The following is a 13,648-nucleotide window of genomic DNA, read 5'->3' on the forward strand; positions in this document are numbered from 1 at the left end:
TTTCAAGATCCGATTTCCTACTTAATTGATCATTAATGTCATTAATTAATTTTAAACACAACAAGAATCGGTTTTAAATTAATTTTACCTTATTGGTAGATTAATTATTTGTTAGAATTGGAGGAGTTGTTGAAAACCAGCTGTTCTAGGATGAAAGGTGACGCAGAACACACTTTGGACTTGTTGGAAACTAATTACCCTAGTTTGTCCAACTTGATAGTCCAGTTGAAGATGTTCTTGACCGACAAGTTGTACCACGAGTTGACTGGTTCATTGATTACCTTAATGTCGGATTCTTCAGTATCTTGTGACCATAAATTGCAGGTTTTCGAGTCGGTTGTGCATCCTCTGAAGGATTCTTTCAATATTCTCAGCTTTTGTAAACTTTTAAAGCTCTCTTCAGAACTTTTAGGTAATTATTCAATTTTAATATTCACCATTCAGACCCTAAATCGGCACTGGAACACTTGAGTAAATATGATAAATTTATGGAAAGGGATCCGGAAGCATTTATCATGTTACAAATCGCAAAAGTATCTTAAATTACTTATAATACTTTCAATTATACACAACTATACATGTATATACAAACGATATAATAATGTTTAGTCATATCATTACGTGAAAAGTGGCCAGACTAAAGAGTGCGATACATTACTCGACTCAGTTCGTGAGACTGTAAACAACTCTCTCGACTTGGATATTTCAGTCCATAGCTCATTTTATCACGCATCTGCTTACATGAACAAAGTAATTGATTGCATATACATTATATTACTGTTTTATACTTATGTATTATACATGAGTACATTATAATAATAGGCCACTAAAAGTTATTCGCAATGCTATAAAGACTGCATAATGTACCTTGCGTACACATCATTAAGTAAGTTTTACAGGTTTATTTTACGTTTAGATGACATTTCTGAAAATGAAAGGAAAACCATCGCTGTAACCATTACCATCTCATCTATTCTAGCCCCCGATAGCTTCGGTTTTGGAGAACTGGTACTACTTATACACCTATAAAACCGTTTATATATATTTAAATATATATATATATACGAAAAAAGTATCTTATTTTCATCAGATTCATCAACCTATAATTGAGCACTATTTGAAGGGAACTGATTACAATTGGCTCTACGAAGTTTTATTGATTTTTAACGAGGGAAACTTGCAACTTTTTGAAGAGGCTTTGGAACGCTTTAAAGGGCAAATCACACACTCTGTATTATTACTATTAACTATTCACTTTTATTGTGTTAATGATGATTTCAGGAGTTAAACGGACATGAACCGGAGCTGAGATATAAATTAACGTTGATAGCCTTAATGAACTTGGCGTTCAGAAAACCTAACAAACAGCGGTCTCTATCATTTCAGGAGATCGTTGAGCACTGTAAAATCCAAATGGACGAGGTGGAACCCTTTATACTCAAGGCACTGGGGTGTAATCTCATCCAGGGCCACATTGACCAGACACAGGGAACTATTCAAGTCACTTGGGTTCAGCCACGAATTCTTGACACTAACAAGTACCATCTATGCAGTTATAATACACACCAACTACTTATATAATATAGATTTATATACAATGGTATATTATTGATCTAGGCTAGAGTTGGTTAGACAGAAGCTAAAAGGTTGGATAAGTTCAACAAATGAACTTGTCAAGGGACTAGAACAGCTTATTGCAAATCCTTCCAATTAATCTACTAATACACTGCTCTATACGGTTTTTGATAAACTGATATTTAGTCATCCAATCCAGTGCACTGGAGCTTGATCAGTCCTGTAACGTTGTGAAACTGTGACTTCTTTCGGGTCTAATACTGACTTTTCCTTCAAACCGTATAAATAATCTATCATCCCAGTGTATCCTATAACAAATAAATTTTGGGAAGTGATGGAATATAATAAATTATACCTATCATTGCTCCATTATCAATACAGTAGCGATCATCCATGGGGAACAGTTTAGCGTTTCGTTCCTGCGCCATTAAATTTGCCATTTCTTGAAGCCTCAAATTACATCCAACTCCACCAACCAATAATATTTCATCAGAACCTACAACAATATTAATCTATATATATATATATAGGTATAATGTTATTAAGGAGAAATGCCAGTAAATATAAATATAAATATATATAAATATCCTTATGTTATTAACTAGGATTACCAGTAAATGCCATGGCTCTTTCTAACATTTCAAGCAACATGGCAAATGTATGCTCCTGGATACTAAAGCAAAGGTCAACTTTGAACTGCTCATATTCAAAGGCCGAGTCTTCACTTAACATCAGTTTGAGTTTAAACTGCTCAATTAAGTTCTCACATTTAGTCAGTAACCCACTAAGGGAACAGTCCATACCTTTAACTACAAAAGGGAGTGGAATAAGGTTCTTTGATGATTTTCGAGCTTGTAACTCTATAGATAAACCGGGAGCAGGTTTATTTGGCAGGTACAAAAGTCTTGCGATTCTATCCAGCACGTTTCCAATTGCTATGTCCAGCGTCTCCCCCAAAACTGAGTAAACTTTCCGCTTTTCATCGTAGGAAAGAACCTGAGTGTTACCTCCAGAAACATACAGGATTGCAGGCTTCTTATATCCACTTAGAAACCGTCCCATTTCGACGTGAGCTACACAGTGGTTCACTCCAACAATTGGTTTTCCGGTGATAAAATGTAAAGTTTTGGCTGCTAAGGCTCCTACATGTAGTCCTGAACCCATACCAGGGCCCTTTGTGTAACAAATCAGACTCAAATCTGATAATGTAATCCCTGCAACTTCAAGAGACTCGTTCAGGAGGGAAGCCATATTCTCCCTGTGATGTTTTGAGACTTGCCGAGGAAGAAATCCCTCACCATCTGGCGGAGAATACGTTCTCCGGACATTAGAAAGAATCTCTCCGTCCCCTCTTATTATTCCTATCCCTAACTTGTTGGCGCTGCCCTCAATTCCTACCACGTGGAACTTTTTTAAAAAATCTTCCGAATACTCATTCATTTATTTAAAACTATCATCTGCAAAAATATAATTTACACTTCTTAAACGGGTTAATGTTTAAGATTATTTACGAGAATTACGTTTAGAAAACCCAGAGACTGCACATTAGAATAATTTACCCTAATCTATGAAAACTATCATTATAATAACAATAAAAATAAATACTATATTGTGTAATGAAGTATGATGAAAAATTAAAATCTAGAGTAAAAAATTATATGAATGATGAGGTTTTAGCTACCGGCTTAAAAGATTCTTTATAATCTCTGGTGGAATCCAACAATTTAGTTCTTTCACCAACTTTACCAGCTTTAACGGAGCTTGCGCTAAGAAAATCACGGTCCCGATCGAAATGGTTCCAAGGTTGCTCATCGTTCTCATCTGATTGAGATGCGAGTAGAGCTTTTTGTTCAGCGGGCGTTTTCCCCCAAAGGTCGACCTGTTTATGACGTTTCGTAAATTCTTTCTCTATATTTTCATAATCCACAAAGAAACCTTGCTCGTGCATTTCTCTAAGACTTAACAACTCCGATGCTTCCTCAACTGTTAACTTTGATTCTGGACTTTGTTTAGACGATTCCTTAGTTGACTCTAAGGTCTGTTTAGGTTTAGTATATTCACCTTGTGTGCTAACTTTTAATCTTATATATGGTAGTAATTCATTATATACGGTGAGGAGTGATATATTACATTCTGGCGGTCTCTTGAATTGCGAATCATTGCGTTCCAAATAAAGTGCCTTAGATAAATGTCTGAGCTTCTTTTTCAGTTGCTGGTCCCTCACTAATGATAAATCAAAAGATTCGCCCTTGTCTATAGTCTCAAAAAATTTTATCAACACATCTTCTGAATCACATTTTCGTATTATGTCTTGACATATTCTTAGAAATTCGCTCTGTTGATACACATATGGGAGAGATTCCACATCGTCTGGGTTGGACTCGTTTAGGACTGAATCTGCGTTAGAATAGTCCCAGCGTTGTAAAAAACGCCTTTTAGCCTTGTTTATCTTTGTGCCACTAGGTACATTATTGGAATCATTATTTAAATCATCAGGTTGTGTGGGAGGGGAGGAACGGTTATTTGAAGGTGATCGAGAGGGTGAATTAGAATTAGAGTATGGATTACCGCTAGTGGTTCTGCTACTGCTTCGAGTTCTACCATCACTCATAGAACCATTTTCTCTATACCTACTCCTGCGATTTGTATCTATTACTAGATCACGAATTGATCCGACTCTACTGGAGTTAAAACTTGATCTACGAGTAGTATTCTCTATTCTATCATTTCTGTGAGAAGAAGATCTATCCCTGTTGGAGTTATGTGAATGTGAAGATGAATGAAAGGTATTCGAATCACTTGAAACATGATTTTCATATGGTGAATATGGCATTATAGAATAAAAATCGGATAAAATCTAAAGTTAAGAAATAATTTTTAAAATGGATTACACCATACCAATTTCTTATAATAATATAAGTTATTTGTTGTTTATTTGTTTTACAGTCCCCATTTGAAAATTCTATAAACTCATATTTTAACATTCATAAAATTTTATGTTATTTTATCTTTAATCTACACTTTATTAATGGGCTAGGACTTGGATTTGTAAAATATTACAGTTATAATATTGGAAATGCCACTTTTACGTGTGTAATTTATCATTTATCGGATTTATTTTTCAATATCTCTCAAAAATGCCGTTGGATGTCAACTCAAACCTACGCAAACTCATCAGTCTTGTTGTTAGTTCATAGTTATATACTTATATAATTATACGGATAATATTTTTACATCCATATTGTTTATTCTATTTATATCTTTTATATTATTTCATTGGGTCTGTAATATTTTTGTAGGATGACTTACGTGATGTTGGATTACATAAATATATAAATTTGCCCCGGATTTGCGTTGCTGGAACTCAGAGCAGTGGCAAAAGCAGCGTTCTGGAGAGCATTGTCGGTATAGATTTCCTTCCTCGAGGGGATGGAATAGTTACCAGGCGGCCTATAGAGTTTCGCCTAAACCGCCTTAAGCCTTCGTCCCCCGAGGATAAATGTGATCCCTACATCGTATTTGAGGGCAACGATGAGCGGTTCTACGACTTTGAGAAGGCTCGAAACCACATTCAGAAACTGACCAACGAGAGAGCTGGGGAAAAGAAAGGCATTGTAGATGATCCCATTGTTTTATCTGTTTTCTCGCCTGATTGCCCAGATCTTTCACTAATTGACCTGCCCGGTGTAACCCGGGTCCCTCTCAAGAACAGTGATCAGACCGACGACATTGAGATGCTGACCAAGGATATGATAATGCGCTACGCCTCTGACCCGCGCACTATAATCCTTGCAGTCGTGGCTGCAAACGTAGATATGTCAACGAGCGACGCACTCCAGTTGGCCAAAAGAGCAGACCCACTAGGTGTGAGAACACTTGGAGTTATTACTAAAATCGATTTAATGGATCAGGGATCAAGCGCACTTTCAATGCTTCAGAATGACGAAGTACCATTAAGACTAGGCTATACAGGAGTTAAAAACAGATCACAAAAGGATATCTCAGACGGAGTAACAATAAAACAGGCTATCAAAGTAAGTTTCATTAAATTCACAACTACACATTAGATAAACATATGTATACTTGAATAATAAATATTTTAGAATGAAACAAAGTTTTTTAATGAGCATAAAATATATCGTACCCTGAACCCAAACCTTTGGGGGATAGGCTCTCTCGTTGATAAATTAACGAATGTTTTGCTTAGACACATCTCGACAGTTTTACCAGAACTCAAGCTTGAAGTGACAACAAGGCTAAAGACGGTTAGAGACAGGTTGGAACAAATGGGGGATAAGGCTCCCACGGACCCGAAGGAACGCATAGAGCTTTTGTGGCAGCTGATCAGCGAGTTTTGCGAAATGTTCAGCGGGACCATCAAGGGGCGTTTCGTGAGCAGATTACACGAGTTTCTGGACGCAGATGCAGTTTCAAGTGTGCAAATCAGGGGGATTTTTAATGATTTACTTGACCACTTCATGACAGTGGACGTCTTTGACAAGGTCTCAGACCTTGAAATCGACCAGGCGATAAGAATCCACGAAGGAGATTCACTTCCAGGATTCCCCTCACCTGATACTTTTGAATACCTAATGTTACCTCAATTACAGAAAATCGTACCCTCAGTTCAAGACTGTTTAGGTATTTTTACATAGTTTCTTTAATTACTAGGGGAAATAGATTTTTCCACGATACATCTAATACACAATTAATTTAATGTATAGATAAAGTGCACATGACGTTGGAGCTGTTGAGCTTTAAGGTAGCTGAGAAGGTATTTGGACGTTTCCCCTCACTGTGTGTGAGGGTCCAGAGCCTGAGTCAGCAGTTGTTTAATGATGAGAAGGAGAAGACTCGTGAGATTCTGGACAACTACATAGAAAGCGAAACACTGTATATATTCACAAATGACTCAAAGTATATGATTGAGAAGGAAGAAAAACAGCCAGAGGAGAATCAAGCGTACCTGGACAAGGCGTCACAGATGACACAGTCGACAGTAAACGCAGTGTCCACTACAATCGACAATTTCAGAGGGAGGAAGACCAGATACAGTCCAACATTCATCCAAGAGTTCAGGCGACGCCTCAACGTATACTTCTCAATTGTGCTAAGGAATGTTCGAGACTCAGTACCAAAGATAGTCGGGCATTTCCTCGTCCGCAAGAGCCAGAAGAACATGCTTTATAAGATTTACACTCAACTTAGCCAGCAGGAAGATCTTGACCAGCTATTCGGTGAGCCAGACCACATAGCACATGAACGGCAGATACTCAAGGAACAAGCATCCGTCCTTTCGAAGGCAATTAACATAATCAACAAAGATTTCTCCAAAGGAAACGATTTCGACCAGAGTCTAGAAAGGGATATTATTACATCCACAGCATCATACGCCTCAGTGTTATACAAAAATAAGAACCTAACGAATGCAACTAGTATATCAACAGCACCATCAATTCATAATTCATCTGAAAACATGGGAAAAGGAAGATTCGAATCAGTTACAGATAACGTAAAGGGAGCTGAAGAGCCTGGAAAAAGTAGCCTCAACAATGTAAATAATGTAAAAGAAATGGACAGAGTGAATTACAGATTTACCAGTCCATCGCATCACGCAAATCCAGTAAATATACATAATAAATTACCGAGGTCCAACCTCTCAAACTTTGGATCAAATATAGTTAACGGATTCAATAATCTAACAGTATCCAAGAAAACGCCTTCCAATAATCCTCTTTTCGATTAATTTCATTTTTCATATTTTAAACAAAATATTTTTTACACACAATATATTATATAATGATATTCATGATGTTGATTTCTCTTGTATATAATGCCATGTAAAAAGTGCGAATCGAAGTTATCGAAACTCGCAACTCCCGACGTGAAGAGGGATGGTAATTCCATATGAAATAACTATTTCTTTAGGGAACAGATGCGCAATAGGTGTTAACAAATTAATTGAAAAGAAGGCCAAAAAGGATAAGTATTAACTTTTAATAGAATTTATGCCAAAATACCAATTATCGTGATTATTCCTGATAATTATACATAATATAATACAATAATATAGACTGGAAGCCAAAGGGAACCAATGTAAAATATGTAAAGTGTTTTTGCATATAAATGGAAAGTATTGCAACTCATGGTATTTTGGAATGTGTAGCAGCATATGTTTAGCGCTTATAAAAACGGAAGGTGCCACATTTGCGGTAAAAAAATTGTCGACGTCTCTAAACATCTCATGTCACTAGTTTAAGTGGAAATCATGTAATAGTAAATAATGTTATGTATGATATTTGAGTGGTATGTATTAGTACCAACGGGAATATGTAAGTATATATTAATGTAGTGGAAATATTAAAGTAAAAACTGTCCTAAATTAAATTTTCAATTATTGAAATCATTTGGAATAATTTGATAAAAGGAGTTTTGTCGGGATTCAGAAATACACATAACACTATTTAACAATTTTAGAATACATAATAAAATGTTGAGAGTAATTTTCTGAAATATTTTAAACTAGTATAATTTATATTTATTCAGTGAGTTCAATTTCATCACTTGGATTCACTGCAATAACATTCCATTCCAACTCTTTAAACAATTTGACGTTATTTTGGCAGATTTTAATCATACAATAGCGTAAAACATTAGGAAATTGTTGGATAAAACTATAAATTTTACTCTATAAAATAAAAATAAAATAAACTTAATTATAGAATAATATTCGCAATATAAATCAAGAAAGTTAATAACACTCAACTAATTTGAAAGCCATGATTAGAGACTTAAAAAGTCGACTAGAGGGCTCAAAACCCGCATTTGTCAACGATAAAAACTCTATTTTCCAGGATGTTCGGATCTTTTCAAAGGTCCCAATCAACTCAAAGAAATGCGCCAAAGTCTTGACGAAGATTTTGAGTATGTTGTCCTGCGGAAATGAAAAGTTGTCAGAGACTGAATCGACGGAGATATTCTTTGGAGTTACAAGGCTTTTTGAAGCAGATGATGAAAGGTTGAGAAGGCTGATATACCTGTTGATAAAGTTGTTGCCAGTTAATGAGACTGAAATATTTATAGTAACGAGTTCCTTAACGAAGGACATGAATAGCCAAAACTACGTCTACAGAGCTAATGCAATAAGATCAATTTGTTATATCATGAAAGGCGCAGTTTCACCCCAAATTGAACGATACCTAAAGTCATCGCTGGTTGACAAACAGCCATATGTTTCATCATCAACTCTACTCTGCTCAATTGGAATGTCATTGAGGAACTCAGAAATGCTAAAGCGGTGGTTTTCCGAGATTACAACATGTCTTTCAAACAAGAGTGAAATGGTACGCTTTCATGCCACAATACTGCTGTTTATACTCCGCTATAATGATAAGCAGTCGATAAGGAAGTTGGTGAGTATGTTAGAAGATGATGGAGAACATGTAATATGCTTTATAATAAGATTTACAGTTTACAACTCATCATTTGTAGAGGCAAAACCACTACTACTTAAGTATTTATCCCACACCTCCCCATTGGTAAAATTGGAAGCAGTCAAGGGCTCAATATACCTGTTTTCAACCACGTTTGTCCCTAAGGGAGGAAATGTAACTAATGGGACAAAACAATCTAACGGTTCCGATGACAGGGCCAAGGTAAGATTTGACAATAGTGCCAATGACTATAATGAACATAACGATATCATAAATAGAGTGTTGGAAGTGTTATTACACTTTTTAACAATTGGAGACGTGTACACATTCGCCTCAATGCGCCAAATTTCTAAATTGGCACAACTAATGCCAGAGAAAATACATTCAGCAAACAAACAATTGGAGTCATTCATCACTTGCGGTAATAGAACACTTTGCTCCCTGGCACTATTAACCCTGTTGCAGACTGGAAGTTCAGACACTGTAGAGAGTCTTTTGGCGCAGGCGTCCACTTTATCCGGCGACTTTAAGCTTGAAGTCACGCGAGCAATTAAGCGTCTGTGCATCTCACACCCAGACAAGTTCAGACATGTGCTCAAGTTCCTGGCCGTTAATTTCAGGCAGGAGACGGCCTACGCACCGAAGGCTGAGATGGTAGATGCAACAATACAGATCGTGTCAGAAATTCCGAAAGCAAGAACAATGGGGATTTCTAACCTGTGCGAGTTCATCGAAGACTGTGAGTACCCTGAAATTAACTGTAGAATTATAAAGTTTCTCGGAGAAAACATACCGAACACGTCTAATCCCACCGAATACATTAGGTTCATATACAACAGGTTAATGCTTGAGAACCCACTGGTAAGGAGTGCAAGCATTGATGCTCTAGAGAACATAGCCAAAGCCCTGCCTGAGTTACGCACATGTATACTATTCATAATACAGTCTACAAATTCACTGTATAATTTTCAACTCCATTCTGATATAAACATGTCACACTATTATATCAGTACTCTGGAGAACGGTACCGGTTCTGTAGATTATTTGGCCAAGCTGGATGATTTTAGTAACAAATTAAATGGTCAACGAAATGGTGCATCTGCAACTACCCATGAGTACAAAGTGGATAAAGAGGATGTATCTGAGTTGATGGAAATATATAATGGGCTAGGAGAGGAAAAAGTAAATTTATCCAAGCTATTAAATAAACTAAATGATAGAATAAATGATGTTGATGGAGCTGAGCCACTGGACTCAGTGGATAGTTACGTGATTGAAAGATTATCAAGCGGAAGTAGCACAGACCGTACAAGTGATAGCTTTAGTGATGTACAAATGGACGTGCCAGTGAAGACTAAAGTAGGTCTACCAGCTGATATAATAGAACTGGTTGGCAGTGAGTTAACCCCTACCGTAGATATAAGACTAACTGAAGAGGAGGAAGATTATAACGTAATGGCAAGGTTATTTGTAAACTTAAATCACTTGGTTATTGAATTTAATGTAGAAAATACTCTAAATAATCAATCACTTGAAAATGTGTCTATTGCTCTTAATACTAACGACTGCCACAACTCCTCATCATACACTATTGTACACTCCAGTACAATAGAGCAACTGTCCTCTAATGAATCTGAAGTCCTATATATAGTGTTGAAGAATAACTCACCAGGTAATGAGTACAATAGTGTGCTGATGGGAAACGTACAAGTAAATTTAAAGTATAAAGTAATTTGCCCGACTGAAATATACGAAGATTCACTTAATATTAACAATCTACACCTTAATTTTTCCAGCTATGTGTGTAAGTGGAGTTTAACTGAGGAGGAATTCAGTTCATTGTGGGAAAATTTAGAAGAACATGAGGAAGTAGGGACGTATAACTTACAATTTAAAAGACTCCAAGACTCTGTAGATGAAGTGGTAAAGTATCTAGGAATGAGCGTAGCCATGGAAAAAAATGTAAATAAGATAACATGGATAAATTTGGGAGGGAAATTTCTGGGAGAGTATGAAGTATTGGCAAGGGCTTCATTTGCACAGCCAAATCAGTCGACTTGTATGCTGAAACTACAAGTCAGGTCAGACAATCGCGTTGTATCAAGATTATTACTATCACAACTTGAATAATTCATTTCAGGACAAATTGAGGAATTGTATTGTTATCGATATTACTAGTATTTTGCTGGAATTTCGAAAATAATGACAATAATTCATCGGGTTACAATTTCTCCGTGTTCGTTTATTTTTTTAAATTAATTTTATTTTTTACATTATATTTAATTTTAAACAATAGTAATATTTTTATCTTTATAATTTTATTAATATCGAAATTGTGTTGATTGTTGTCGATGGATTCCACAGCCGAAGAAACTAACCAGGTACCCGAGAATAAGGAAATGACAGATGTATCCTCCCATTTCCAAATATTTGATGAACCTGATGATGAATTGGAGGAATTTGATGAGATCGGTACTATTTTAGTGTTTTTATATTCATTTAATATAATTTTTAAATACTTCACCGGTTATTTAAAAATATTTACAGTTTTATTCACAAATTTTAGAAAACATAGTGACTGTTGATGATCCTGAAATAGCAGATTGGAACGAAGATTGGGAAACTGCAGGTAATACATATTCGACCCATTTATATGTGTACAGGATGGGATGATGAAGACGCAGAAAGTGATTTTGTAAAGAAAATATTACAGGAACTTGAAAATTATCGTAAAACGCATAACAATGAAAATTAATTGCTTTATAATAAATAATATATACTAGTAAATTAAAGTGTTATTTCGCATATTTGCTTAAACGATCACACCTTACGTACGCCTCCCTTTTAACTTCTTTCATATGATTGTCCAATATAAGATTCTTAATATCAACTAGTTTGTCGTAATTTCGAACAGTTTTATCGTGTTGAGTTTGTTGAATTATGGGAGTAAGAATTGCGATATTAGATTCACTGACGGAAACTTTTAATAATTTAATGTTCTTATTATTATAAATGATTAGACAATTTGTTAAAATAATGAACGACTTGAAATCAGGGAAAAACTTTATATTCCTGTTTACACAATTTTCTAAATTGTACTTTTTGTAGTAGAAGTTAGTGATTTCTTGTAATTTGTCATTTAATTTTGTGGATTTTGAGAATAAATTTAGTTCTTCCAAAGCGTTGTGGACTTTCAGGGTCTTCACATTTTTGCCGTAAGATTCCACGAATCCCACAATTTTTACTCCATTTTTAAGTGTTATCGTTACTTTATTATTTTTTATTGATTCAATTATTCTAGGCAGTAACAAACTCTCTCTAAAATTTATATGGTTGTTTCTTTTCTTATTTATCATGTCCAACACATTTTAAGCGTTTTAGAATATAAACATAATATATAAAATGAATTATGTTGTTAAAACCTTAAGCATGTTAAATTGTGTGAAAAATATTAAGTATTGTTGAGAGGATTCTCAGGTGATTTCTTCCACTACAAAACAATTAGTATTTTATAATTATTTGGTGAATGTGTTACAAGTTTGTAGATCATATCTTTATATTGCGATAATTTGAGATTCGGATATTCTTCCTTTAACTCAGCCATCTTGCGCTCTTGAAATGCCATGTAAGTCTATACAGGAACAGTTAAATTAGTATTTAAGGTTATTTATATAATGTAATGATAAGTTAGGTAAAACTTACTGTTTTGAGTGATTTTTGTTCCTTATCAATTTGTAAAGAACTCAACACATTATCAATTCCAGAAGCTAAACATTATAAAATGTTAAATAATCATTATATAAGAAGATGTATAAAACATTAAATAAAGGGATAAATAGATATAGATTTATTAGTATGGTATACAAATGTGTATGGTATAACCTGTGATGAGATCAACGTTTTTATCTTCAAGATCAAGTTGTTCAAACAATAATTGATGGTTTTCATTAGCCATTAATTCACCGTCATTTAATACCAAATATTCCTAAATATTTATTGAGTATGTTATTATAGGATAATCTAAGTTAATAGTAGTTATATAAGAGAAACCTCTTCTTTTAGAGAATCCTTTTGTTTTTCTAGTTGCAATAGTTGATTCTTTAAGCACTCTGCCCTTGTAACCTTCGGTACAGGAGAACCCTAACAGAGATTGTAAACAGTTACATATAATAAAGTTAATAAAAAGCTGATAAAAGGTGATAAAAAACCTTAGGTAGTTTTTTATTAGAATTAAGTTCAGACTCTTCTTTTTCTATTAATTTACGCAACTCGGCACGCTTCTCCAACTTCTCTTGATGTTTACGTAACTGTTCATTCTATAAAATTATACACAGTTATGATACATATTAATATAATGTTATATAATTATGAAAAATTAAACCTTCCGCTCTTGCTTAGCTTTATTTAATTTATCATCGTCTTGCCAGAGCTTATCTAGCCTTTCTTGCTCTTTAATTTGAGCGGCCAGCTCCTTCTGCTCTTTCCGCCTCTGAAGGGCCTCCACGGCCTTAGTATTAACTCCAGAATGCTTAGGCATTTTATATGCATCAAATAATGAAATTATTATACCACATTATATAAACTGATTTACGACATTCCACACCACAACACTTCTCATAAATTATAAATATTGTAAATAA

At 34.9% G+C, this 13,648-nt stretch overlaps 9 protein-coding genes across 9 annotated transcripts; 5 read left to right on the top strand and 4 right to left on the bottom strand.

Annotated features, from left to right (window-relative positions):
• psmD13 (PCI domain protein) lies at positions 1 to 1,729 on the top strand. The gene is made up of 8 exons (XM_061305966.1): positions 1 to 412; positions 445 to 533; positions 610 to 750; positions 823 to 886; positions 917 to 1,008; positions 1,091 to 1,231; positions 1,282 to 1,538; positions 1,618 to 1,729. Exons 1-8 carry the CDS (start codon positions 151 to 153, stop codon positions 1,712 to 1,714), a joined length of 1,143 nt encoding a protein of 380 aa, XP_061161133.1. The 5' UTR covers positions 1 to 150; the 3' UTR covers positions 1,715 to 1,729.
• On the bottom strand, positions 1,588 to 3,015 carry TpMuguga_04g00293 (Glycoprotease family protein; the record flags this gene model as incomplete). Its single annotated transcript, XM_758835.2, has 3 exons — positions 1,588 to 1,883; positions 1,931 to 2,071; positions 2,187 to 3,015. The coding sequence occupies 3 exons, from the start codon at positions 3,013 to 3,015 to the stop codon at positions 1,762 to 1,764; spliced, it is 1,092 nt and encodes a 363-aa protein (XP_763928.1). The 3' UTR covers positions 1,588 to 1,761.
• Positions 3,016 to 3,213: 198 nt separating this feature from the next.
• Positions 3,214 to 4,487, bottom strand: TpMuguga_04g00294 (uncharacterized protein). Its single transcript, XM_758836.2, has one exon. The coding sequence runs from the start codon at positions 4,406 to 4,408 to the stop codon at positions 3,230 to 3,232; it is 1,179 nt and encodes a 392-aa protein (XP_763929.1). The 5' UTR covers positions 4,409 to 4,487; the 3' UTR covers positions 3,214 to 3,229.
• A 57-nt stretch (positions 4,488 to 4,544) lies between these two features.
• DRP3B (Dynamin central region family protein) lies at positions 4,545 to 7,347 on the top strand. The gene is made up of 4 exons (XM_758837.2): positions 4,545 to 4,760; positions 4,875 to 5,609; positions 5,679 to 6,216; positions 6,300 to 7,347. The coding sequence occupies exons 1-4, from the start codon at positions 4,713 to 4,715 to the stop codon at positions 7,319 to 7,321; spliced, it is 2,343 nt and encodes a 780-aa protein (XP_763930.1). The 5' UTR covers positions 4,545 to 4,712; the 3' UTR covers positions 7,322 to 7,347.
• A 61-nt stretch (positions 7,348 to 7,408) lies between these two features.
• Positions 7,409 to 7,927, top strand: Cript (Cysteine-rich PDZ-binding protein; the record flags this gene model as incomplete). Its single annotated transcript, XM_061305967.1, has 4 exons — positions 7,409 to 7,472; positions 7,504 to 7,561; positions 7,649 to 7,723; positions 7,756 to 7,927. The coding sequence occupies 4 exons, from the start codon at positions 7,409 to 7,411 to the stop codon at positions 7,832 to 7,834; spliced, it is 276 nt and encodes a 91-aa protein (XP_061161134.1). The 3' UTR covers positions 7,835 to 7,927.
• A 427-nt stretch (positions 7,928 to 8,354) lies between these two features.
• On the top strand, positions 8,355 to 11,138 carry TpMuguga_04g00297 (coatomer subunit gamma; the record flags this gene model as incomplete). Its single annotated transcript, XM_758839.1, has 1 exon — positions 8,355 to 11,138. One exon carries the CDS (start codon positions 8,355 to 8,357, stop codon positions 11,136 to 11,138), a length of 2,784 nt encoding a protein of 927 aa, XP_763932.1.
• Positions 11,139 to 11,270: 132 nt separating this feature from the next.
• On the top strand, positions 11,271 to 12,002 carry TpMuguga_04g00298 (uncharacterized protein). Its single transcript, XM_061305968.1, has 3 exons — positions 11,271 to 11,480; positions 11,575 to 11,637; positions 11,672 to 12,002. Exons 1-3 carry the CDS (start codon positions 11,360 to 11,362, stop codon positions 11,761 to 11,763), a joined length of 276 nt encoding a protein of 91 aa, XP_061161135.1. The 5' UTR covers positions 11,271 to 11,359; the 3' UTR covers positions 11,764 to 12,002.
• Positions 11,782 to 12,364, bottom strand: TpMuguga_04g02200 (uncharacterized protein; the record flags this gene model as incomplete). Its single annotated transcript, XM_061306142.1, has 1 exon — positions 11,782 to 12,364. The coding sequence occupies one exon, from the start codon at positions 12,362 to 12,364 to the stop codon at positions 11,804 to 11,806; it is 561 nt and encodes a 186-aa protein (XP_061161843.1). The 3' UTR covers positions 11,782 to 11,803.
• Positions 12,365 to 12,449: 85 nt separating this feature from the next.
• Positions 12,450 to 13,574, bottom strand: ccdc124-a (Coiled-coil domain-containing protein 124-A). Its single transcript, XM_758841.2, has 7 exons — positions 13,390 to 13,574; positions 13,217 to 13,324; positions 13,059 to 13,148; positions 12,891 to 12,993; positions 12,711 to 12,775; positions 12,544 to 12,639; positions 12,450 to 12,498 (listed from the first exon to the last, which is right to left on the bottom strand). The coding sequence occupies exons 1-7, from the start codon at positions 13,543 to 13,545 to the stop codon at positions 12,460 to 12,462; spliced, it is 657 nt and encodes a 218-aa protein (XP_763934.2). The 5' UTR covers positions 13,546 to 13,574; the 3' UTR covers positions 12,450 to 12,459.
• Between the last annotated feature and the right edge of the window lie 74 nt (positions 13,575 to 13,648).

The sequence above is a fragment of the Theileria parva genome, assembly GCF_000165365.1.
Source record: "Theileria parva strain Muguga chromosome 4 map unlocalized ctg_529, whole genome shotgun sequence".
NCBI classification, from domain to species: Eukaryota; Apicomplexa; class Aconoidasida; order Piroplasmida; family Theileriidae; genus Theileria; species Theileria parva.

Coding starts and splice junctions, on each gene's coding strand:
- DRP3B (XM_758837.2), top strand. CDS start 4,713: ATGCCGTTGGATGTCAACTCAAACCTACGCAAACTCATCAGTCTTGTT. Junction 5,610..5,678: donor CAATAAAACAGGCTATCAAA/GTAAGTTTCATT, acceptor TAAATATTTTAG/AATGAAACAAAGTTTTTTAA. Junction 6,217..6,299: donor CTCAGTTCAAGACTGTTTAG/GTATTTTTACAT, acceptor TTTAATGTATAG/ATAAAGTGCACATGACGTTG.
- TpMuguga_04g00294 (XM_758836.2), bottom strand. CDS start 4,408: ATGCCATATTCACCATATGAAAATCATGTTTCAAGTGATTCGAATACC.
- ccdc124-a (XM_758841.2), bottom strand. CDS start 13,545: ATGCCTAAGCATTCTGGAGTTAATACTAAGGCCGTGGAGGCCCTTCAG. Junction 12,640..12,710: donor AACAAAAATCACTCAAAACA/GTAAGTTTTACC, acceptor GTTCCTGTATAG/ACTTACATGGCATTTCAAGA. Junction 12,499..12,543: donor AAGATATGATCTACAAACTT/GTAACACATTCA, acceptor ATTGTTTTGTAG/TGGAAGAAATCACCTGAGAA.
- TpMuguga_04g00298 (XM_061305968.1), top strand. CDS start 11,360: ATGGATTCCACAGCCGAAGAAACTAACCAGGTACCCGAGAATAAGGAA. Junction 11,481..11,574: donor GGAGGAATTTGATGAGATCG/GTACTATTTTAG, acceptor CACAAATTTTAG/AAAACATAGTGACTGTTGAT. Junction 11,638..11,671: donor CGAAGATTGGGAAACTGCAG/GTAATACATATT, acceptor ATATGTGTACAG/GATGGGATGATGAAGACGCA.
- psmD13 (XM_061305966.1), top strand. CDS start 151: ATGAAAGGTGACGCAGAACACACTTTGGACTTGTTGGAAACTAATTAC. Junction 751..822: donor CATCTGCTTACATGAACAAA/GTAATTGATTGC, acceptor TTATAATAATAG/GCCACTAAAAGTTATTCGCA. Junction 1,009..1,090: donor GCTTCGGTTTTGGAGAACTG/GTACTACTTATA, acceptor TATTTTCATCAG/ATTCATCAACCTATAATTGA.